The sequence below is a fragment of the Electrophorus electricus genome, chromosome 15, assembly GCF_013358815.1.
Source record: "Electrophorus electricus isolate fEleEle1 chromosome 15, fEleEle1.pri, whole genome shotgun sequence".
Lineage (NCBI taxonomy): Eukaryota > Metazoa > Chordata > Actinopteri > Gymnotiformes > Gymnotidae > Electrophorus > Electrophorus electricus.
The window spans coordinates 9,709,432-9,734,333 of NC_049549.1; the positions used below are offsets into that span (position 1 = coordinate 9,709,432).

A 24,902-nucleotide genomic window follows, 5' to 3' on the forward strand; every position below is an offset into this window, starting at 1 on the left:
TAAAGAATGGAAGAAAATTCTTTAAAAGTGCCTTTAAAAGACAAAGCTCGAGAATGTCATAGAACAGACCAGCCAAAGACAACCCCGATGGATGCGAGAGCGAGGGAGGAAGGGACGAAGCCAGGCAGCAAAGAAAATGAGTGTAAAGAGAAGAAGAGTGGAAATGACTCCTCTATTTTGCATTCACTCACCTGTTCTGAGCAGCCAAAATCACCCATAACCAGAAGAGCAATGGGGGACTGCTGAGTAGCTATCCGAACCAGACAGAACCGGACAGAGGAAGAAGGGTCGCGCAAATGTGCCAAAGAGGAACAACGGTCTGAAAGTGAGAAAGCTCAAGAGCAGGAGAGACAGTGGGCCAGGCTACTGCACACAAAGGCGGAAGTGGAGTTCATACCACATGCACATGGAAAAGAAATCTAGTTGAGATAGAAAAAGAGGTAGAAAAAGAGAGAGAGAAATGGGGAATAAAGAGAAAGTTGTTTCTCCTGCAACTCCAGCAAAAAAAAAGAGGGGAAATTACACTAAATAATGCACAAAGAACTCAGGAAGGGCTAAAACAGTGCAGTATAATATAAACACTATATATAACCATGAGAGAACAGCAGCCCAGGGCTGGGTTATTAGCCAGGACAAGGACCAGTAGGCTTGCTTTTCAGTCTCTATCTGCAGAACCCTTAAAAGCACTGGAACTGTAATTGCGAAATGGTCCATTCGGTAGATGGAACTTTAACACAGGGAAGGCGCATAGCTGACTGGGGAGAAGTGTGGCACATGGCTGAACATGGTAAATGGCAACCACACGAAATGCTACGGCAGCATCCGTGCGAGGGACATTAGACGGTTTTTTTTTTTTTTTCATCCATGAAAGAAAAACAATGTGGTTTGCTCAATCTGAGGCCCACCACTGGCTACGAGGAAGCTTTCATGCATGGGGAAACAAAACTAAAGTTAACCTACACTCTCGAGGCTCATGACCTAATGCTACCACCTACTGGCAAGGTTAAAAAAAGCATTGCTGCACAGCTAGCAGCTATATGCTCTAGAAACTGACAAAATGTAGAAAACACCGAAAGAAGAATGAAGAGTGACGCAAGAAACCCCTCAGCGGTAAAGCTGGTGGGAAAAAAACTACATCATAACTAAGCTCATGAACTAAGACTAAGATCTGGTCTACATGGTGTGTTTTTCCTTCATGTTACTGTAAACATGATTATATAACTGGATTATATAATATACTTTCTGATTCTACTTTCTCAGTCCATTTGTTGTAGAGAGGATTTTTTTCAGGCTCAACAGCATATCAGTCCTCCTGATAGTTTTACTTTTACGGCACTTAGCAGACGCTCTTAACAAGAGCAGCTTACAGATTTAATCAGTGTAAGGGTATGTGTGTGCCTTGAAAATCGAGATCCATGACTTGGTATTGTTCGCACTTTCTGTTCCTGTCTGCTCTAAGGTCCAGGAGCTCCGTATTCTACTGCACCATCCGTCCAGTATTGTCTAAGATTGGCTGCAATAACTCTGGGTGCCAAAAGATGGCAGCAGCAATCTGTTCTGGAGACCTGAGACCATAGAGGAACTACAATCGTCACACCATTGAGTGCACTCCGTCAGCAACAGTGTCTTAACACTCAGTCATGCCTTTATTAACACAGATTAAGACCTCATTTCTCCCATAATTCATCTGACTGACCCTTGTAACACTCTAGTTCCAGAAGAGCAAAGCGCCCAGCCAGGAAGAAACATGGCCAAAGGGAATTAAAATCAGTGATTTCCAGTATGCAGGAATCTAAAACCACCACGCATTCTTAGCTCGCATGACTGCAAATAAACCCAGTGAAACCTTACAGTAACAGTGATTTAGCAAATCCACATAACCGACACGAGACACCCGACAGTGCCGTGTGATATGACAAAGAGCCAATCAAATTTCTCTCTTACCTGAGAGTGGATGGGCTCTTGGGTAGCGGCATGGTCTTACTGGACACGGTGGCCCGAGGGGGGATGGGCGGTCTGCAGGGCGGCCTGGTACGAGGGGTCACCTTAGGCTCTTTATACGACCCCACAGCGTAAGACTTGGGAGGGAGAGGGGGGGCCCCCATTTCAGCCTGTCCCGGGGAAGAACACTGCTCATAAAGGTGGAACTGCTCTGAAGAGGATGACAGGGAGGAGGAAGATGAAGATAGTGAGGACACAGAGGGAGAGACGGGCGAAGGCTTCTCTCCGCTTTGCTGCTTTGACGCCGTCTCTTTAAGAGATAAGTTTTCTGGGCGGGGCCGAGGAGCAGGAGTGGGTGGCGATCTGGTCTGAGCTGCAGGATTAGTGGTAATCATCGGCACATGGCTGAGGGTCCTTGCCATGGTAACGGAGGTGGGCGTAAATGGAACGGGTGGCCGGTTTGGGGTCATCCGAGGGGGGATAGGGGGTGGCCCTTTCTGATCCTCTTTTTGGGTTTGAGCCGTCCGAGAGGAATTTTCTCCAGACTCCGCCATAGTCCCCTGCACAGCGCGGAATTTCGTCCTCTCTCTCGGAACTGGCCTGTCCTCCTCCCATCCCTCTCCCTCTCTCTCCATCTCTCCTTCCATCCCTCGCTCCGAGGGCAAGAGCTTCTGCAGGCTTCGCAGGATTCGCTTCCTGTGTCCTGGCAGAGCCACGCCCATTCGCTCCAGCTGGGCGGCGGTTAGCTCCCGGCACTCCCACAGGGTTTTAAGGCCCGCCTCCGAGAAGGTGTGGCAGTACTGCTCGAGGCGGAGCCCACATAGCCATTCTGGGACAGGCTGTGCACTTTCAGCCAGAAGAGAAGTCATGATGCCAACGCGATACTAAAGATACCCTCTGAAGTGCCAGTGCCAGCCTGTGACACAACGGTTCTGTTTCAGGGACCACGGAATCTGGGTTTAGGTCATCATCTTGGAATGCTCATCTGTGGATAATGCAGAAAAAAATACTGTATTCTTACCATTATCACTGAATCCAACTAGCAACTCTTTGCTATGTTCTTAATTAATGTTATAATGAGCAGTTATACTACAATAACACATCATCGCTCAGGTAAGAAACTCAGCCTTCAACGTTAGTTGATCAGCTGGATAAAAATGGTAATGCAATATGTTATTTTATATAAAAGATGACAAACTGTAAACACCATATCTTTCTTTCTTCCTCTCTTTCTCACTCCTTCCTTCCTCTCTTTCTCACTGTCTTCTCTCTCTCAGTCACACATACAAACATGCACACATGCATGCAGGAAATGCCAGGACTATTTATAGCTCAGTGACTTATTAACATATCATGTGGTGACTTTTGGTAAAACCACAGGATGAAAGAGCATTTGAACTTTCTTAAAGATTCAATAAACAGTTTTTTTTTTTTTTTACATGTGTAAAAAAATGAGTGAGACGCAGTGTCAATGCCAGTTTTAATATTTAGATATAGGTGTGAATTGATGCATGAAACCGCTAATCTGCATGTTGGTTTAGCAGCTGGAACAGCATAAGTTTGCAATCAGATATTGTGAATGCCATTGAACATGTGACAGGTGTTCTCTCCATCTCTCTCTCTCTCTCTCTCTCTCTCGCCAAACTTATCTGCAATGATTCCTAATGTTCCCAGAATGTAACCTGACAGCCTTCCCATTCAAATATCGAGATCACAGCCTAGATCAACACTCACTTGATGTTTTCTAGCCTTCAGACCTACCATACAGTCTCTGAACATTAGGATCATTACTTTTCACCTTCTTCAGACCGCAGCAGGATGCCTCTAAACCATGAACTGTATACACATCATACATAATTGCAGGCACACATTTTACTCTGGACAAATTCTACTCAAGCAGCAAGCAGCTCACTTTTCCCCGCATCAAGTCAGTCTCTCTGCAAAGACAATACACAAACTGGAAGATTGATTGAAGGCTGTTTTTGTTGTTGCTTGTTTGTGTTTGTTTTTCTGGAGAGTTTATTAGAATACACAAACAGGTAGGGGCCGTGCGGGGGGGTTGGTAGGATAGACGTCGGAAACTGGGAGATCGCGATGCAGAGAGTCGTCGGCAAACTTTGTGAAAACCCAAATTTGTTGCTAGTCTCAAAACCTTTTGCTATGACTGTGGTAAAACACTTTTAATTTTTAAAATTAAGAGAATCAAAAGATTTAACTTTGGTTCTGTGACTGTAATGAAAGTAAGCTTTTAATTACATCTGGTTATGTTTGGGGTCATTGTAACAACCTGCTATAGCTCATGTGATGCAGCAGAGCTGGATGCTAACACAAAGGTTATGGGTTTGATTCCCAAGGAGCACCTATACAGATAAATGTGCAAGTTGCTCTGGATAAAAGTGTCTGCCAAATGCTATAAATATAATAAAGACAAATGAATCCTGCAACTCTATCATCACACTGTAACAAACGCACTGTAAAGAACTGTAATAACACAAAGTTGTGAATAACATTTTCACTCCAGATGTATTTCATGCATGCAGCAACAGGGTGAACACTTTACACTACATACTATAGGCCTGTGACGTAATTTAGGCCAGAGCTAGATTGAGGTTGAGAGATCCACAGTGAACTGAACCCCCAAGTCAACCCAGCGAAATGTTAGCTGTTGACCCGGAAGAATGCATTTCCTTCCAGGATAAGTACCTGAAAACCTTTACAGAAGAGAGGATCCAGGTGAGGAAGGACTGGTAGAAAAAAAAAAAGTGGGTGGTTTTGGAATAAAACGATTCCAACGTTTTTGTACAAAGTATGCCGAGCTATTGTGGCTCCCATCAATGGGATGATTGTGGGTATCACCACTTACAATCACAAACTGTAAGTTGGGCTTGAACCCAGGTCAGCTAGGTGATGATACCAATAGCCTACTGGGTGACCAGTCACGCTCTAAACAACGGTGGGCCCGTGTGCAGAACAGTTAGAGCTTGGATCAAGTAAAACAAAAGGAAAAAACTAAACACCAAGGCCAGCCGCACGATCCCGCCAAAAAGCCAGAATGAGGTCATGGTCCAGGATGTGACAGGAGGGGACCCAGGACTGCTCCTCGGGCCCTTATTCCTCCCAGTCCACCAAATATTGGACCCCACCACGAATCCGCCGGATGTCCAAGAGACGCTTGACCGTGTACGCTGGTCCACCGTCCACCATGCGTGGGCCCGGCGGGTTGGAGGGTCCAACAGGCACAACATGGGCCTAAGCCGAGACACGTGGAAAGTGGGGTGGACCCTCAATGATGGGGGAAGGACAAGGCGATAAGAGACAGGGTTAACGCGGCGAAGGACCTTGAACGGCCCGATGTACCGAGGAGTGTGGGGATTTGCATGCAAAGGCAAGTCCTTGGCTGAGAGCCAAACCCACTGCCCAGGCCGATAAGTCGGTGCTGGTCGGCGTCTCTTATCAGTGTAATGTTTCTGAGCAGCAGCAGCAGACAAAAGAGCCCTACATGCCTGCTCAGCAGACCAAACACCCATGTTGGCCTCTTGGTCGGGAAACATGGGTGGAGCATAACCATCCTGGCACTCAAATGGTGAAATGCCTAAGGAGAAGTGCCACAGGGTGTTGTGGACAAACTCCACCCATAATAGGTGCTCAGACTAAGAGGATGGACAGGAAGAGGCCAGACAGCAGAGGGTGCGCTCTAAGTCCTGATTAATCCTTTCAGTCTGGCCGCTGGATTGAGGGTGGAAGCTGGAGGACAAGCTAGCTTCCGCCCCCAACAACCGACAGAAGGCCCCCCAGAACCGGCTGGTGAACTGAGGCCCGCGGTCTGACACGATGAAGACGGGCCCATGGAGACGGGCCACCTGGGTAGGCAATAACTTAGCTGTCTCCTTCGCCAAAGGCAGTTTAGGCAGTGCAAAGAAGTGACCAGCCTTGGAGAACCTGTCTATGACCACCAAAATCACCATGTTGCCCATTGATGGGGGCAGCCCTGTAATAAAGTTGAGCAACAGGTGAGACCAAGGGCACGAAGGCACAGCCAGTGGGTGCAACAGACCAGCGGGCCTTGTCCTGGGGTCCTTGCACTGAGCACAGGAGCGACGGGAGTTCACAAATGCTCAGATGTCGGGTTCCATGCGAGGCCACCAAAACTGCCGAAGGAGAAACTCAAGCGTCCATGTGACTCCTGGGTGTGCAGAAAGGGGGGATGCATGTCCCCACTCGAGGACCTTAGCTCTAATCGCCAGAGGGACATACAGCCGTCCCGGCGGGCCTCCCCCTTTATCTGGTTCAGTAATGAGAGCCTGATGTGCTGCCTTCTCAACCCTCACTGGATTGGCGCTATGACGTGGGCCCCGGAGATAACGGTCGAGGGCGGAGCAGAAGGCGGCGAGGATTCCCACTCCAAAGAGAGGGCATCCGGTTTAATGTTCTTAGTGCCCAGCCGGTAAAACATGGTAAAATCAAACCGGGCAAAGGACAGTCCCCATCTGGCCTGGCGCGGATTAAGTCACTTGGCCTGCTGTGTGTAGGCCAAGTTTTTGTGGTCCGTCCAGACTAGGAAGGGGTGTTTTGCCTCCATTCCTCAAGCACAAGCTTGACCGCCAGTAATTCGCAGTTGCCCACGTCGTAGTTCTGTTCCGCTGGGGACAGACATCGAGAGAAGTAGGCACAAGGATGCAGTTTTTTGTCCTCTCTGGACTGTTGGGACAGAACTGCACCAACGCCCACCTCAGATGCATCCACCTCAATGACAAACAGAAGCTCGGCATCAGGGAGCTGCAGAATAGGGGCCTTGATCAGACGGCGTTTCAAATTCATCAAATGCCTGTTGGGCCTCGGTGGACCAGCAGAACAGACCCGATGCCTTCCCGGTCAACGCGAGTTGAGTGGGACTGCAACTGTGCTAAAGTTCATAACGAACCTGCGCTAAAAATTCGTGAAGCCCAGGAAGCGTTGGACCAGATGCACCGAGGTGGGTCTAGGCCAGTTCTCTACAGCCTGCACCTTGGCGGGGTCCATGCACAATTTATTGTGGGAGACGACAAATCCCAAAAAGGAGATGGTACGGGCATGGAACACTGACCTCTCCAGCTTGACAAAGAGGTGGTTCTAGAGCTGAAGATGGAGGACCCGCCCAACATGGGTGATGTGTTCGTCTACCGTTTGGCTGTATATTAGGATGTCGTCCAAGTAGACAAACATGTATCTGTCAAGGGCCTCCCTTAGGACCTCGTTCATGTATCACTGGGAGACGGCAGGTATGTTCATCAACCCAAATGGCATAACCAGGTATCCGTAGCGCCCAGACGGGGTGATGAACGTCGTCTTCCATTCGTCTCCCTCTCGGATTCTCACCAGGTTGTAGGCACTGCACAGGTCCAATTTGGTAAAAATGGAGGCCTGCTACAGTGCCTCAAATGTTAAGGGGCAAAGGGTAACAGTCCTTCACAGTCACCTTGTTAAAGCCCTGGTAGTCTATACAGGGGTGTTATCCACCGTTTTTCTTCCCAACAAAAAAAAAAACCCCGCAGCAGCTAGGGAAGCAGATGGCCAGATGAATCCTAGGGCTAAGGTTTCCTGGATATGTTCCCCCATTGCTTGACGTTCAGGACCCGAAAGGGAGAACAAGCAGCCTCTAAGGGGACTGGAGCCCGGGAGGAGGTTTATGGCCATGTCCTATGGCCGGTGGGGGGGGCAAGAGTTGGGCCTTCTGTCTGCTAAATGCCTCCCTGAGTTCCCAGTATTCCTGGGGGACTCGAGACATATCCAGACCGTCGGGATTGCGACCAGCCCCAGGGTGGCTGCAGACAGGAGGTCTGACACATCGAACTCCATGACAGCACCGACTGGCTCAGCCAGTCTACCTGAGGATTATGTCGCTGAAGCCAGGGGTACCCCAAAATCAGTTGCAAGTCAGGAGCATGGATAATGAACAGTACAATGTGTTCGGTGTGTGCGCTGACTCGCAACGTCTCTGGACAGGTCTGATAACTAACAACCCCTGGCTCAAGGGACCGGCCATCAATGGCAGCAATGGGTAGGGGTTCGTCCAGTGGGACCAGTGGCAGGGCAAACCCAGTGTCTAGAAAGTTGCCTGCTGCCCCAGAGTCCACAAATGCCTGGAGACGTGTTTCAGACATTCCCCAAGGCATTGTGGTGCTGAGGAACAACCCCTGAGCTCGGGGAGGACTGGTTGAGTCCGTCAGACTCCCTCCCCTGATGGATGTTCGTCTTTTCCCTGGAGCTCAGGACAAGCTGGGCGGACATGACCCGCGCTTCTGCAGTACAGACACCTCCGCTCCTGCATCAGAGCATCGCGTTCGCTTCAGGAAAGGCGGTTGTGTCCTAGCTGCCTTGGCTGGGATCTGGACTCCCCCTACTCGTCACGCGCACGAACAGGACTAAGGGGGCATGGAGCTCCGCGAGAGCCTCAACTAATCTCTGGTCCCCGTGTTCGACGCCTCTGCTGCAAGCACTTGTCAATATGCAAGACCAGATTGAGCAGGTTGCTGAGAGAGGCGGGAGTATCACAATGGAGCATTTTGTCTTTAAGGTCCTCGCTGAGGCCCTGGTGGAAAGCAGCCATCAGGTCAGCTAGGTGATGATACCAATGGCCTACTGGGTGAGGAACCACACACTAACAATGGTGGGCCCGTGTGCAGAACAGCTTGGATCAAGTAAAGCAAAAGGAAAAACTAAACACCGCACCGAGCGTGGAAAAAGGGAGAACAAAGGATGCCACGGGAAGAAATGGCAACCCCAATGCACTGGGGAAAACTCAGAACTATAACTTCCCAAACAAAACCAGAAAGCGGGGAGGAACTTGAACAGCGAAGGGAATTTTCAGGAGCGAGACAAACTCGAGAGGGGAAAACTGGAGAAGGGAGGGGACGTGTAAAAACACAGACACCCTGGCAGACAAGAAAAGAGGCATAGCACGAGGGTTCACAGACCTCGATACCCAGAGTTAGCGGCTAGTAGCTTGGCTCAAAACTTTAGCAAAGACCCAGCACTGAATGACTGGGTCACTGGGCTTATATAAGATCTAGCCCAGCTGTTGGGTGTTAAGGCTAATTGGTGGTGTTCCTGACTCGAGGCCTCCCTCTGGTGGCCGGAGGGGACCTCGGCCTGGCATCAACCCTTACACAAACAACCATATGAGGAGTGTTCTGGAAGCTTGATTAGATCTACAGCTCATTGTGATGTAACGATCTGTTACTCAAAGCTTTAAAGGCATGCCACAACATGAAATAACCTACACTATCACATACTACAGGTCTAAAGATATGGTGCCATTTACAAGAATTAGCAAAAAAGACTTTTTTGCGCATAAGATTTCCAAAACGTACTGGATTCCACCACGAACACATCTTGCCATGCTATATTTCAATAGCGCAAACATGTATGATTAGAACTGAAGTGGCCTATGAAAGTACAGTAGGTGGAACAGCATTAATCTATAAGTATATACACACAAAAGTAATATATATAAGTAATACACACAAAAATGAATGCACAGATGATACTAATATATATATACACACACACACTTTGTGCAAAGTGCTTCAGTTTCAGTACTTTGGTACTAGAAGATAGATGTTCCTTCGGTTTAGCTGCCACAGCACACTGAGCAGTTTGCCAAAAAAGGGAAGATTAGAAATAGATCTTTAGTTCTTAAAGTCCTCAGGGTCAAGCTCTGTTTTTTTTAAGAACAAGAGCAATTGAAACTAACTTCAGGGTTATAGGAACAGAGCCAGAACTAAAAGAAGCATTGAGAATCTTGGTTACAAGTGGGCCAAAGGAGAGAAGCCAGGCATTAGTAAGTGGAGTGAGCGTGGGATCCAGATGACACAGTAGCTCGGGCTGCCTTAACAAGCCTAGTGACAAGACTTTCGTCCACAGGGGCAAAAGTAGAAAAACAGCTAACAGCAGGAGGTAAAGGCAAGGTATAAACAGCTATTTGACCGAGATTGCTCAAGCTGTAAACAGATATTTATTTTCTATAAAAAAAAAATGTGAAGAGCAGAATTCTGTTGACGATGTTAAAGGAAAACTTAGCAGGCTCCAGCAGCTTATTGACAACAGTGATGAGAGCTCTAGCCTTTACTTAGCATACACTGATTATAGAAGCATGTCCCGTAACTCAGGACATGATCTTCATAAGCAAGTACATGTACACTGTCAGCCCTACCAAGGTGCTCTATCTGACACTCAGCAGCGATCATACGGTACAGCTCAGGAGTAAAGTAAGGGGCCGAATGATGCGACGTCACATTCTGAGAAGTGTGTGAATGTCTCAGTTGCTCAAAACAAATGTCGTCATAATGAGAGACCAGGGCCAGGGAGGTATGCAACGTCCTCAGAAGTACCAAAACAAAAGAAACTAAATGTGTGTGACCACAGACCCTAGCATATGACACACAGCATACACACCTCTGAAAATGGACAGCCTAAAGAAACACCAGGAAAAGCAAAGATTTTCTGATACCTTCTTGTGTCTAATGTCAGTGTTGTATTCTTGTACAATAAGAGACCATTTCATCAACCTTTGGTTGTGGTTGTACATTGCAGAAATGAAAACTAAGAGGTTATGGTCTGTATGCACCATCACAGGACCAATCTGTACCTCAATAAACCCTAGTAAAAGTAATAAAGTTGGGCTTCCTGTTTGACTGTGGAGTACTTTCTCTGATATTTCTTGAACTTGCAGGAAAAGTAGAATCCCGGGTGGTCTATTCCGGAGATATCTTCCCGCAGAAAAACAGCACCAGCTTCTACCACACTCGCATCTACTTCCAGTACAAACATCAGGCACAGCAAACACGGCGAATGCACATAGGAGTGCCTTCACATTGTTGAATACTTTAGTCAGACTAAGAAGGGAGGTCAGTGGTGCAACCACAGATGATTTTTATATTTTACAAAAGCCAAGGTAGAAACCAGCTATACCCAAAACCTTCCGCAACTCACGCTAAGTTGAGGGTGCTGGAAACTGTAATGGCAGTAACTTTAGCGGCCAACCAGACATACCTGCCCATGTCCCACCTGCTTGCTGAGGGATGACAGTAGCCTCGGAAAACTCACATTTCGCCAAGTTTAGTGTCAGGGATGCTCATTTCAACCTATTGAGAACAGCTCTTTATCCCTCCAACTGAGACAGCCACTCTTTTGTATACACAGTTAAGTCATTAAAACAAGCTGAGCAATTTGGAACGACTCACAAAACAAAGTTTACAAGTGTCTGGAAGGTAGCCTGAGCATATTTGAGACTGAAAGTCATTACTGTGTACTGAAGGAATGTATCGGGTGTAACAAAAGCTGATATATTAGAGGCCCTAAAGCTGTTGTCACTTAGCCATATCCTGTAAGGCATATGAATTAGGAATGATGACAGCATTCACCGGTCTATCTGTGCCAACAGGATTCAGCACAATTTGTTATTGTCAAACCATTATCCAGCAAATACTCCATTTCTCAACTCATAGCATTTCTTTTTATCGCAATCACCTAATAACCATGTTGCCTGACAGGATGGGATGTAGTGACCTTAATGTCATGCAGTAGAATAGTAGTTTGTGAAGGAACATCTTGGAAAATCGAAGGGAACGCATTCATTAAATTTGTGATATCTTTCTGATGGCCAGGTAAGTGCTTCAATATCTGCGGCAAATCTCGGAGCATCTCCAAATTTGGCAATCTATGCAATGTTTCTGGTTCGTTTCTCACAACCAGACCATCATGAGTGTCATAAACCTAGTCCTTACACACAGTCAGTATCTCAGCAGGCTTCAGTTCTCCCTCAGGGCACTGCTCAGAGACTACAGGGACCTTGTCCACGTCTTTGGAATGATAAGCCTGTCGTACTGACATCACACACAAGTCTTCTATTTATGATCGGGAGCACAGGTAATGTAATCGGTATCAGCTTTTCTCTTGTGGTTTAAGGGCCAGAGAATCTTTGACAGGTGAGGGTTCAGGAATAGGCAAAAGTACCAAAGATAATTTTCATACATTATTTGGGTGCAATAAAAGCTTCAGGAACTATTGTATAAGCTTTGTGAAACCGGACAGAAGTTGCTCACACAATCGATGTTCCGCTTACCGTCACTACAAACATTTCCTTAAGTCATCTTAAGGCACCATGTACAGAGTGGGCAAACACTAACTGAGCTGGGCTAAAACATAAAGGCGTCCCACACAGCTTCCCATACAGCAAATAGCACAATGGACACACCCTCATACCAATCTGTAACAGTGTCTAAGCAGTATTTTCGAAGCATAGACTTCAGCGCTCCTTGGGACTCAGGGTGATGAGGACAACAGCGAAAGAGATAAAGCCTCTATAAAGTAAACAAAATTTCATCATGAATAGGCACAGACTTGTAGATGGAGTGGTATAAAACAGCCAGCCCCCACCTCCAAGGTGTGCTAACAAACTGGCACCCAGGAAGCACGGCTTGGTTTAACGTAAAGCAGTGAAAGTTGCCAAGATTCAAAGTCCAGATTATGCTCCATTGCTACATGAATGATAAGCGATGCCTTATTGTTAAAAGAACGGGTGTTTGGGAAGATTTAGTGCTCATAGACAAAGACTTTTGCATAGGCTGACACAGGTAAACTGAGGTAAACTATAGTCCACGCCGCGAATCCCGAACAGCGACGGTCTGATCCCCAGATGCATAGAATGCTCCCAGTTGCAGCCGTGCGGCTATTACGTTCAGTATGTGTGCCATGATGCAAAGGATGTGAATGAAGAGCTATTCCCAGCGTAGTGCGCCTACTGTACACGCCAGGAGGAAGCCAGGGCCTACAGTTCAGCGGTAAACATCACCAAGAGAATAGGGAGGCCAAGGGACCCACCAAGGAGCTGCAAGTGTAGCCCTGCTCTAGTCTGCCTTCCCCAATGTTCCCAAGGATGCCTAGGAAGTCAAAGAACAACTTTATGAAGTTTATTTTGACGTTCCCATTTATGAGCACAGCTGAGTTGGTAATGATGTTAGCCTGCATACCCACAAAATCGCAGCTACCAACAAACGTCTGGAAAAGCCGGTCTGCCCAACACAAAATCAGGAGCTATAAAACATAAAGGCTGCGACTCGCCTGTAGCCAGGCAGCGCCAGAGCGGCACAAGGGAGTGAAATCTGGTGTTAGGATGGTAAATGAGCTCATCACTTGTAAAGGAGGGATCAAGTATATCTGGCAGATAAAAAACAGGATTTGGTCTTTGGTAGAAAAAGAGAGAGTGTATTGAAAGGAGGAAGGGACTGAGAAGAAAGGAACTACTCATAAACCACAGCACTCCACCTCACATGAGGCGTGGCAGCATGTGCGCTGATGTCTGCCAGCATGAGCGCAGAAGGCTACCAGTGGAACTGGTCTACTGGTTTTCACTGATGCCAGCGCTCTCACCAGCAGAAATGGTATAGATTCTGTAGGAGGGTAGGCACATAAGAATCTGCTTGGATCCAAAAAAAATAGCCTCAAACCCTGTAGCAAGACAACAGCCTGGAACTATTACTCAACAAGTACTGAAGCAAATTTACTACTAAAGCAACTGTGGTTTTGGACCAGAATGTAGAGTATAATGTACACAGCAAATGCATGCAGGTAGTTGGAAACGTGACAATGAATAGAGTTCGCTATACATTTTTTAAAATCCATGTTTCTTTCTCATGACACCTTTCTGTAGATCCTGTGAACTGACTGCTTTTCTGAGTCAGTGTCCTTCCTCTTCTTACAGGAAATGAGGTTGTTTGGGAACTTAAAAAGAAACACATTCAACCGGTCCCCAGTACAGTTGGGACATAATGCTACTACTGTGTCATGGCTGTAATCATATCTGTAATATGCGTCTTCCTGTCATACCTCATAATCCGGAAAGGATTCATACTGGACCGCGGATACCATTTCTGAAGGGAATAAAAAGTCTGCTTCTCAGAGGACAGAAAATATGCAATCTATGCCGACTATGGCTATGCGAAGCAAAAACGTTTTTGTAAAATCACCATTGACAAACATGCTTCCTGTGACATTTTAAAAACAGCCTGTACAATGTCCCCTTTCAATGTATGAACAGATATGATGCAATATACTGGGTCAATGTAGGACCTTGGCCTAGCAGGTGTTTTACATCTTTCTGAGACAAAAACACACACTCTCTCTCTTACACGCACATAGACACACAGGCGCACACTGCTCTGGGTATATCCACAGAGGCCCTACAGGTCTCACTGGCCACTGTGCCATTCTCTCATCATCCAGTTATGCTCTTTCGCTCTCTCACTCTCCCCCTCACTCATTAAAACAAGGTTCCTCATTCTTAAACATTCAGGAACTACATCTGTACAAATGCAAACAGAAAACCTCTGTGTGCTGTGTGAGAAAGAGGGAGAGAAACTATTTCTATTTCCCTAACCTGTGCTAGTTGGAAGGATGTGTTACAGCAAGCAAGCCTCATCCATATGTAATGACAGATTGAGGCAGCAGGTGTTGTCTGAACAGCAGGGAACTCCAGATCGAACTGCACTGATATCAGTATTTCTCTGCCAGAGCAGGGCCACTGATACTGCATGGCTTGAGTTGTCCAGCTAGTAGGGAGATCTCACTTAGCAAACATCATCAGTTAATGATTAAGCCCTTTCAGATTGAGGCGTCTTGCAAAAAGACAAGGCTAAATTAAGCAGAAGTAGCCTGGATGACTAGAACTGCAGAGAAGATAAAAGAGTACACACACACACACACACAAACAAAACTTAATGCCTACATGAAATGCATGCATGCACACAAACAGACCTGTTGTGAGTTCTATACACAAATATGCACTCATTGGATATCTCAGGCAGTCAAGAAAGTCCTTCAACTCCAAATGTGTGCAGGATGACACTTCACTGCACTCCAGTGAATAAGGAAACCAGACATTTCTAAATATAGCACCGCAAAAAACTATTACTCGAAACCTTCACTCTCTAACACAAACACGTGCACACACACTTATTCTTAAAACCAACCAAGACTGCTCAAACAAACAGTGGTAAAAATGAGTATTGTACATATTAAAAAAAAAAAAACAACCTAAACATATGTCTAAATCTAACCTGATTTAGTGGTATTCAACCTCAGACCTCAAATTAAAATCTAGAAATGCATTTGTATCACTGCTAGCCAATAAACATGGATTTTCAGATAACTGCCCTCAGGGTCCAGATAATACAGCTGCCTTTCATGTAAGAATTAACCGTAGAAGCAAAGGGCCCAATCAGGTCCATTAAGTGCCCAACTGATCACCAGTGAATGCAAAACCTGGACCGGATTTGGATTTGAGGTGTGTACTAGAAGACCTCAGAGAAGCCCTGATAACCTCTAGCCAGCATATGGGGTTGCACGTCCAATGAAAATAAGCCAGTGAACATCCTCATACTCAGGGGAAGTTGAGCTGGCTTGTTTTGGAAGAGTTTTGGGGCCAAACCGAACACAAAATGCTGCCACACACACTTAAAACAATTCCAGGATGTTCATGATTTAAAAAAAAAAAAAAAAAACTCATGAAAAAAAAATCTGTTTCCAATTTGCACAATGGCCACAAGAGTGAGTGACTGAGTGTGTGTACATTTGTTTTTAAAACTGAAAGCTGGCAATATTCTGAACAGAGATCTCTTTCTCCCCTTTGAGCTGGTATACATATCAGTAGGTCCATGCAGTCAGGCAGCATCCACCCATTAATGTCACCTTCCACAGAAGTTCTGCCTGTTGGTTTGTTCATTTTTTCATTCTCGTTCTTTCTTTCTTTCTCTCTCTCTCTCTCTCACACACACACACACACACACACACACACACACACACACACACACGTGTCAGTCACTAAGACTATGTTCTGGGATCTGCTTTGGAATCACAGGACATCAAATCAGATATGCATGATTTATTGCTTAATCATTGTTATGACCATACACATCATTGAAGACTACAATATGCAAGACACACATTAACAGATATTTTTAAAATACAGGGTACTGTGAGCATCTTGACCAATATCAGACATTCCAAATGAATCACACATTTTGATGAATCACAGCATTAACATGAGCCAAGAAACATAACTGTCTGCTCACTTTGTTTTACTCTAGTTCATATTGCAGTCATAACATGTAGCAACATATTTGCAGTGAAGGATTTTGGGGAAATTTGGTGGGAAATTTAGTGGGAAATAGGGATTTGACTTATGGGAAAGTCACATTTCATAGAAAAATAAAATAAAATAAGCAGGAAAAACAAAACACCAAACATCAATCAATCAATCAATCAATCTCAATGCTGCTCTAGTTTTTACTGTTACAGAAAGCGCACCAAGAATCCTGCTGATGCTTCGCTGAGCAGACATTTTAGAATTTGTCTGGCTCTCATCTCCTCTGCTCTTAACGCACAGAAATTAAGGGGGTTTCAGGTTAGTTAGCAAAAAAGTCGTATCTGCTTGCATATCTGCTCTACATGATGATAAAGAGAGACACACTGTGAGAGGGAATGTGAGCGAGAGAGCTAGAGTCACTCGTCCATAATCAGGGCTCTGTTCCGCTTTGCACAGTGCTTCTTTCTGTGTCGCAGAAACACCGATACGGTCTCTCTCTCATCTTTTCCTCTACTCATCCCTCCTTTCATCCCCCATTTCCTACAATAGACAACCATGCTCCATACAGCACGTGTGTGCGCGCGCGCGCACGTGATGGAAAACAATACTATTTCCATAAGGGTTACATGTTAGCTCTCTTCTTTTATAGTGTAGTCTGCTGTTTGGAGGCTTTGGGTTTATGCATCAAGTTGTGTGTAACTGAATAAATAGTGTGTTAAACGTGTAACATACAATCACTCCAGTAGAACGTTTACACGTCTATTACTCACACAAGTATTGCCAGTTAAACACATACATTTCTACATATAGTTGACAAGTATAACTAGTTAAGTACATACACTTCTACAGAGAGGTGGGTAGTAACCTGCTACATTTACTCCATTAAATTTACTTAAATAACTTTTTGAACACACTGTACTTTTAAGGGTTGTACTTTATAGAGGGTACTTTATACTCTTACTCGAGTACGTTATGAGGTCAAAAATGTACTTTTACTCTGTTGCTCCCTTTTTAATACCTGCCCCCCCCCCCACACACACACACAATTACATACTACTATTCTTCTTGTAAACTTTAAAGACCAGCAACACACATGCACACGCATGAACACGCACGCGCACACACACGCATGAACACAGGCATGTGCACACGCATGCACGCACGCACAGAAAAAGTAATTACTAAAATACCAAGGGGTGCAGTCAACTTTAGCTGTTTATTTAAGAGCTCATATGACACAGGTAAATGTTTCCTTAAATGTCGTCACGCACACTCTCACAACCTTTCCTTTTAAAACAACACACTGACATTAGAGTTGTTATTTCCTATTTGTTCCGGGTGTAGACGATGACTAGGAAAGTCCCATTAGTGGTAAATCAAACAAATGCCAGCTTCAAGTCAAACTATACAGTTATCCCCAAACCGGTCAGACAAGTGTGTGTGCACGTTCTTCGGCAATACACAAAAGTTAGTTCGAAACCAAATGACAAGTAGATATTGGCAAGCTTCCTGTTTCTTTTTGCTTGGTTGGTTTGCATGGACATCATTAAACTGAAGTTCTTGATTTTGCCCACAGCATTCAGTATTTCCTGAAAAAGATGGTGAGGCTCCTTGTGAAGACATTCAGACCAAGCATGCATTCTTCACCTCATCTACCTCAAACAACATGCTGTTTGTGTTTGTAGTGGTGCGGCTGAAGAATGTTCATTAATGCACAGAAAGAAATTCCATTATTTGTCCATTATTTGTCCAATTACGTTATGAATGTGATAGTGAACATTGAAGGAAAAAAAAAAAAAGTGTGGTAAGGAACAAAGCAAAGCACCAAGTTAATGCCAAATGCAGTTTCTGACAAATTCATCACAGAACTCTACTGACTTGATAGATTTACTCTTTTCTACAATTACATTTGTGGCATTTAGCTGACTTACAATTATGACTGAGTACAACTTGAGCAATTGAGGGTTAAGGGCCTTGCTCAGGGGCCCTACAGTGACAAGTTAGCAGTGGTGGGGCTTGAACCAGCAACCTTCCGATTACAAGTCAAGTACCACTGAGCTACCACCACCCTAACCAGAGCTACTAAATGAGCTTTTTTTCCCTTCAGCACTTGCACTCAAAAACAAAACCTACACTTCAGCTTTCAGCCTCACAAAATGGTGTGCGTGTGTGCACGGGCACACAGGTTAGGTTTGTTCTTATTGTTCTAACTCATTGGTCACTGAAAAGCTTAAAGGTTTTACAAAGTAAAACAACCATCTGTGCAAACTACCGCAACAGCGGTAATTTGAGATATAAATATATTACTACTATACTTAGGGCAGCAATATCGTTTTGTTGTCTATAAAATGAAATAAGCTTTGCTTACAAACTTCATTTATAAAGGAGCCACAGTTCTTATAAGTTGCAGGTCTTGCTTGAAATGTTACCAGAATTAGAGCAGCAGGTGACCACCATGTTAGCTGATGATTGTGAGTACACACAACCAGAGTGGTGGGCAGCCTCTTCAGCTGCGGTAGCCAGTAAACAGGTGGGGGTGGGGTGCCTTGCTCAAGAGCCCTTCAGCCTTGAATACTGAGGAGAAAGTGCTGTCCCTTCACTCCCCCCGACCTCAATCTTGCTGCTGGTCTGGAGGATAGAACCGGTGACCTTTTGGTCACAAGGCTGTTTCTCTAACACACAGACATGCACAGCATTCAACAGATGGCATGCGTTTTCCCCAAAGCCACTGGTTATTAGAGAGAAGCGAAACTCCCACTACATATAAGAGTTCATACATCACTCAAACACCATGCAAACTTAAGCACACACACACACACACACACACACACACAGTTTCACCATCTTCCCATTCATCCCATCCCCATTTGGACTAGTGACTCAGTAACAGATTTGCACAGGCCACACATACATCTACGTGCACGGACACACGTGTGCAGACACAGGAGAGAGAAAAGGAAAGGATCTCCGATATAAAAACTTTTATACTCTGTAAGAAACAGAAAAAAAATCTTTACTATGCACAAGAACAAATAGTTTCCATTACGCTGCATCTCTTGGCATGTAGAGTGAACGATGGAAAAGGGAAAAAAAAAGGTCCACCATTATTCTGGATTTGAGTGCTTCTTCTCTTAACGTGCTTTAGATCAGAGACAGAAAGAGAGAGAATAGCAAGGTAAGCGGTTGAGCTCACTATGTTGAATTCAAACTTTCGGTGTATAGGCCAGACTAACAAGTGCATTTTCTTTGTGAATTAAAAAAAAAAAAAAAAATCACCTGCAGACCTGGCGTTCCTAATTTACTCAGGAACACTACTGCAGAGTTTGGGATCTGTAGAAGGAGAATACATGCCATCTACTGAGTTGTAATGTGGAGAGGATGGGCTCTGGTGCTTCCGGAGTTCAGCAAGACATGCCAGAGCTGAGAAATAAAGTGTGCACGTAAGCAAGACTATCTGGTAAATGCGAAACTTCACGCGAAGATGGTGTAAACCAATAAGACCAAGGCAGAGAGCACATGTGCTGAATTTCTTTTCCTGGTTAACACCTGGTTTTCCTGGGCTGCTTGACTGTGAACTAAATGAAGCTTACTTAAACAGGCCGCCGTTTCCTGTTTCGTGTGTATTTTTGCATGCTGGTTCCAAATGTGCTTCCAGAATTGCTCCATCACTCACAGCTTTGTTTGTTCCAGTACACTTGATGCATGTCACTATGTATAATATGGAAAAGCAGGACCAAGGATAGTGGATCCCCTCTATGGCAGACTACTGCTAGCTACTGAAGGGGGATGTTCCTGAAGCTACATATAGGCAAAAATCATACACCTGTTTAGAAGTATGTTTGTACATATTTTAAGTGTAATAACAGCCTTATGTATGAAAAAGTAATATATACTAATAATAAAATTTAATTACTGTCTAAAAACAGATTTAAACTCAGTGTAAACTATGAAAGGTCCACGCATGCCTCACTTTGGATATGTTTCTTACATGATAATATGTAGGCCTCATAATAAATAATTAGTTTCTTATATGGGACTGGAATTATTAACAAGCATCAAGGGTTACACCAGGGTCTTTAACTGTAACATTCAGTTGCAAAGAAAACCATCAAGTTACATTCAATTTGGCAATCTTACTTCAAGCAGGCCAAGTACACGTCATCAGTACTTCTGTTTAATAGTTTAGAAAAAGTTTTTGGCCATCCAAACTTATGTCTAACACAGTCTCTTATTTTGCTCAGATGTGTTACTGAGTCTAGCCAAACTGATAAGCATATCACAAGTGTAAAAATGAAACCCAGAATCATGGCTGCAAATGTCCATTGAGCTGTATATAAAGGGAAAACAATAACAGACCTAAAATATGAACTTGCGGGACAACATATTGTACTTTGAAGGCTCTGAAAAATCCCTATTCACAGACCGGTAGCAATCCATCAATTACCTTAACCAGTACCTCTCTGTTTAAACTGAATCTGAGTTTTGAGCCTGTTGATTAAAGTATCATGTATAATAGAGGCCAAGGCTGCACTTAAATCCAACAGTACCTAAAAAGAAACATATCCACATTATATCCACTTTTTTATCCCCATCAATTTTACATGGATGGTTTTAAACATATGGCTCATTTCTACAACCTCTGTCAGGCACATCCATGGGGCTAGTATGAAGTTCCTATTTTCAAGTGTCAATAAATGTGCCAAGTCATGACTTGAAGTGAAAAGTGAAGTGACAAGTTCCTGTCTGTGTGTGAGGTCAGGTCTCACGTTTCAAGTTTATTTGGTTCTCTGTCCTCTTTATCCGCTTACCCTACAATGATGAGGCATGCACAAGAATTGGGGATGTACGTACTTCCAATTAAAGTAGCCATTAAAGCCCCTGGGTACCTAAATAACCTTAAACTTATAGTCTACGGTGATTATTCTCAACATCAGTGTCAGTAGGGTCATTCATGTGGGGCTGAACGGTGCTAATTTTCTCAGTTTGCATCATTGTGTGCGGTTCTGCTCGACCCGTGCAGTAGACATGGATCCTCAGACAAAGGAATGTTAATCATACATCTCATCATCAGATTTATTTGGTTTTGCTGGTTTTACTATATTTCTGTAAAACTTGTTCAATGTTTAATATGATAAATTTGTTACCATAAAAAAGAAATAATCTAAAAATATCTAAATATGATCAACTTAATACATATTATACATTTCAATAACAACAACATCCATTCCTCCACCCCCAAACACTAACAAACATGAACCTAATGTCCAAAGTTTTTACCATCAAAAACCAAGCTCGGCCTAGTGAGCTCTTGTTGCCTCTGATTTTCAGAAAAAAAACCAAAGTCACTGTTAGGAAAACTGTCAGAGGTACAAACACTGGTCTGAGAAAAGGGAACAAACTCTAGTTTGTACAAAGGAGACCCATTTGAAATTTGCATGAAATAACCCAGCAAAAAGGTACATCGAAACATTATGTATCTGAACAAAATGGTCTCACGTATATCATGCGATAGAGCCCCCACAGGAAGCGAATCAGGGTTAAGGAAGCGAATCAGACCCTTGCACAATGGTACAACGGTAGTGGAGCCCTAATCTTGAGTGAAGGGTTTCTATCTCCATTAATTATAATGTAATAAAGCATAGGCTGTTTATTAGCTGAGCCACTCAAGGAGGATAGGTTCCTTCTACAGTCTTGGTCCTCCCATGTTTTTTTCCTTGCTACTTTCATCACTGGCTCGCTCATTAGGGACCTGAACCCATACAGGTGTAAAACTGCTTTGTGACAACTTGTGTTGTAAAAAGCGCTACACAAATAAATTTGACTCACTCAGACAGAGGGTCCAGATGTTGAACTATGATGTGCAGCTCATGCTGTCTCAAGATCTCTGGTACAACAGTGAGAGTGTAAGCCAGACAGATCGCCATCAGTTCAGTGATGTGTCTACAGAGAATCATTTCCTTCAAGGCCAATAGTTGCTTTTCACAGTTCACTTTTCTTTTAACTTCCTTCATCATACCCGATTCTGACTTTCAAATGTAGAAACTACAAAGTATACACTATATAGATAATTCACTACAGGAATAAACACACCCTAGGACTATTACGTTAGTATGGGTATTAAAATAAGGGCTATTAGCATTACAATCCGAAGCCACCAAACTGCTGCTGCTCACGTATTCCCTCGCTCTCCCTCTTTCACCCTCACACACACACGCACCTGGTCTACCTGTTAAGAGATGAGTGACAGAAAAAGTGTTACATCTTTCCACTTTTCTTGACCGTTTCTACACAACAAACCCGAAAGCTCACGGCATTAGCCTCTTTAAATATCCCCGACCAACCCACAATCCAAACAAACAAGTGCATTTTAGAAGAAAGGACGAAGGCGAATTCTCACCACCTCTTTCCGCAACTCGCTCAGGCTACAGCAAGCCAAATAACTGGAGAACAGACAGGCATATGACTCTAAATTCGCCCGAAGTCAACAGAGTTCCTCTATTATTAAACAGTGCCTCTTTTATTTCTTCCGTGAGCATTTTTAGTTCAGACACGATACAACATTCTCTCCGCTGTAGCAGAATGAGCCAACGTTCCCACCAAAGCTGAAGCGGAGGGGAGTTACTTCGAACCTCCAGCCCGGACCGAATGGAGGGGATGCGGCAAGCACGTTTGCCACTTTTGTTTGATTCGGTTTGGGTTTGTTTGATGGAGCCCAAACAACAACCTCCGATCCTGCAGAAACTATGTGGCTTAAACCTCGTCACTGACGGTCCATTGCCACATTGCCAAGCTAGTTTTAAAACACACATCAACAATTTCACCTGAGGAACCCTTTGATGGGCTATGAAATGAATGGTGGGACAAACTCGCAATAAAGTTAATAAACACGCTCATTTTAAAACGAACTAGAACAGGATACTTACGCATTTGTGACTTGTATAGGAGGGTCCCTAAATCCAGTGAATTACCAGAGGCAAACACCACACTCTCCAAAATAAAACAGTCCCTTTTCTGGTTCCTAATAAAACACTGAACCAACTTAAGCCTTTTCTCACGTCGCTTACTCGCTCGAATTATCTTCAATTTTTCTTTTCCTTCTGTATTTGTAACTGTTGTTCTGGATGCTTTTCTAACGTGTTGCTGGTAATCTTATTCACCTCGCAAGCCTGTTACCAGCAAAGCACAAATCCCCGAGAAAAAAAAAAACTTCCGCAGCCTGGTCACGTGATAAGTCCCATACAAAAAGGGACAACTCGAGCTTTGTTGTTTTCTTGCATTTAAATCAGAAAACACCCTAAAGAAGTGTAATCTTGCGGGCTATTTACGTAAACAGATTTTGTTCGTTCACTGACAGCTTTCCCAACAGTGACTTGGGTGTTTCAAGATTTACTTCTGCAGACTGCCTGTTGATCGCCTATTTCAACTGGTTTAAGGTAACAAAAGTTGAACTGAAAACCCCTTTAGAATGTTAAATGTGACCCTAATTTTGACTGACTCTATTGTAATGCTTATCAACAGATGTAATTCTCAGTTTTTCAAATGTGAACTTCTACCTGTTTACAAATTTGTCCTTTTTTTTCCTTCCAGAAATGTATTTGCAGAATCTAACCATTTGAGGGCGACAACGTTTCGCGCGGCACAGAAACGACCCAAGCAACGGTGCGTCGTTGTGCATTATTTACTGTAGGCTGTATACGTTTTGCAGACTTTTTAGACTTAATAAACTGATTTTAAATGACATATTTGGTTAGTGCATTCTGGTAGTTCCTGAAATTTTGCCTTGAAGATTAAAACTCGTTCGGCTGAGGTCATATTTCCGCAATGATTTAGCATCGAATACTATAAGAAATGCTACACTGCTGCTTGGGTTAATGGGTAGTGGCCGGTGGGCACCGGAGAAGCTGTGACTCACCGGCTAGCAGCAGGCCCGAAGACGGGGGCGGTGCACAGCGTCAGTCCGGTAGTTTCGAGCTCTTCTTTACTCCCTCCCGCATCAAGTCGTGTTGCGAGGTTGTTTAAATCATTTGCTGTGTTGACTTGTGATCTAGGATGCACTGTCGTTGTGTGTGTGTGTGTGTGTGTGTGATCTATCTAAAGCTGAAAAGGTAAACCCAGCGGTGCCGACCTGTTAATGACTTTGGCCGTTACATTTCACCGTCTGCTGCTTGGTTATAAGTATAAAAGCCGTTGATGTAGAACGTGGAAAGCTGAACCGATATAGGCCTACATCCTCCACCAGGCTACTTCTCAAAGCCCTGCATCAAGACATGGCTTGGGTAAGAGAGCTGGTTTCAGACCTGCGGTATTGGGCTGCCTTCCCATGTTTAGACGGTTTGTCCATCTTGTCCTGTGGGTCAGCGACGCTGCATTTGATCTTATTTACCCACTCTGAAACATCTACTGCACCTCATCGGCTGGGCTAACTGTCGATGCCTTCATTTAGCGTTGTGAGCTTGTGTGTACGGTTGGCGTCTCACCATATCTGGGGGAATAAATATTGATGGGTTTTTGCTGGGATTGTAGGCCATATTTCCAAACCACTCGTTCACATGTCTGAGCGCGATGATGAGGCTGTTTTTGACTTATACCTCTGTTTGTAAATCAGGCTGTGTGTGAGAGAAGCACTTTTAAGCACGATATTGATCATAGCAATTAGGCGGTTGAATACATCACACGTGTGCTTGGTCATATTGCCAACAGCAGTGGTGAACATAATGGTTGATCGCGTATATTTAATCTTAGGAAATCGAACAAATAATGAACGCAATACCCAACACTAGCCTGAACTTTATTTATTTCTATCTGATCATAACATCATAACATAACATGGCCATGGAAA

At 44.3% G+C, this 24,902-nt stretch overlaps 1 protein-coding gene across 7 annotated transcripts in view; it reads right to left on the reverse strand.

Annotated features, from left to right (window-relative positions):
- The window catches only part of LOC113581579 (arf-GAP with Rho-GAP domain, ANK repeat and PH domain-containing protein 1), a 59,951-nt gene extending 36,723 nt beyond the window's left edge, over window positions 1-23,228 (reverse strand). For 6 of the 7 annotated variants that reach the window (XM_035534040.1, XM_035534039.1, XM_035534042.1 and 3 more), the window contains exons 1-2: window positions 22,987-23,228; window positions 1,945-2,926 (exon numbers count right to left, since the gene is read on the reverse strand). In XM_035534040.1, the coding sequence (XP_035389933.1) occupies window positions 1,945-2,810 (866 nt within the window). In that variant the 5' untranslated portion in view covers window positions 2,811-2,926; window positions 22,987-23,228. Of the gene's footprint in view, window positions 1-191; window positions 316-1,944; window positions 2,927-22,986 lie in introns of those variants that run through there. The other variant, XM_035534043.1, reaches the window with a different exon arrangement.
- Window positions 23,229-24,902: the final 1,674 nt, after the last annotated feature.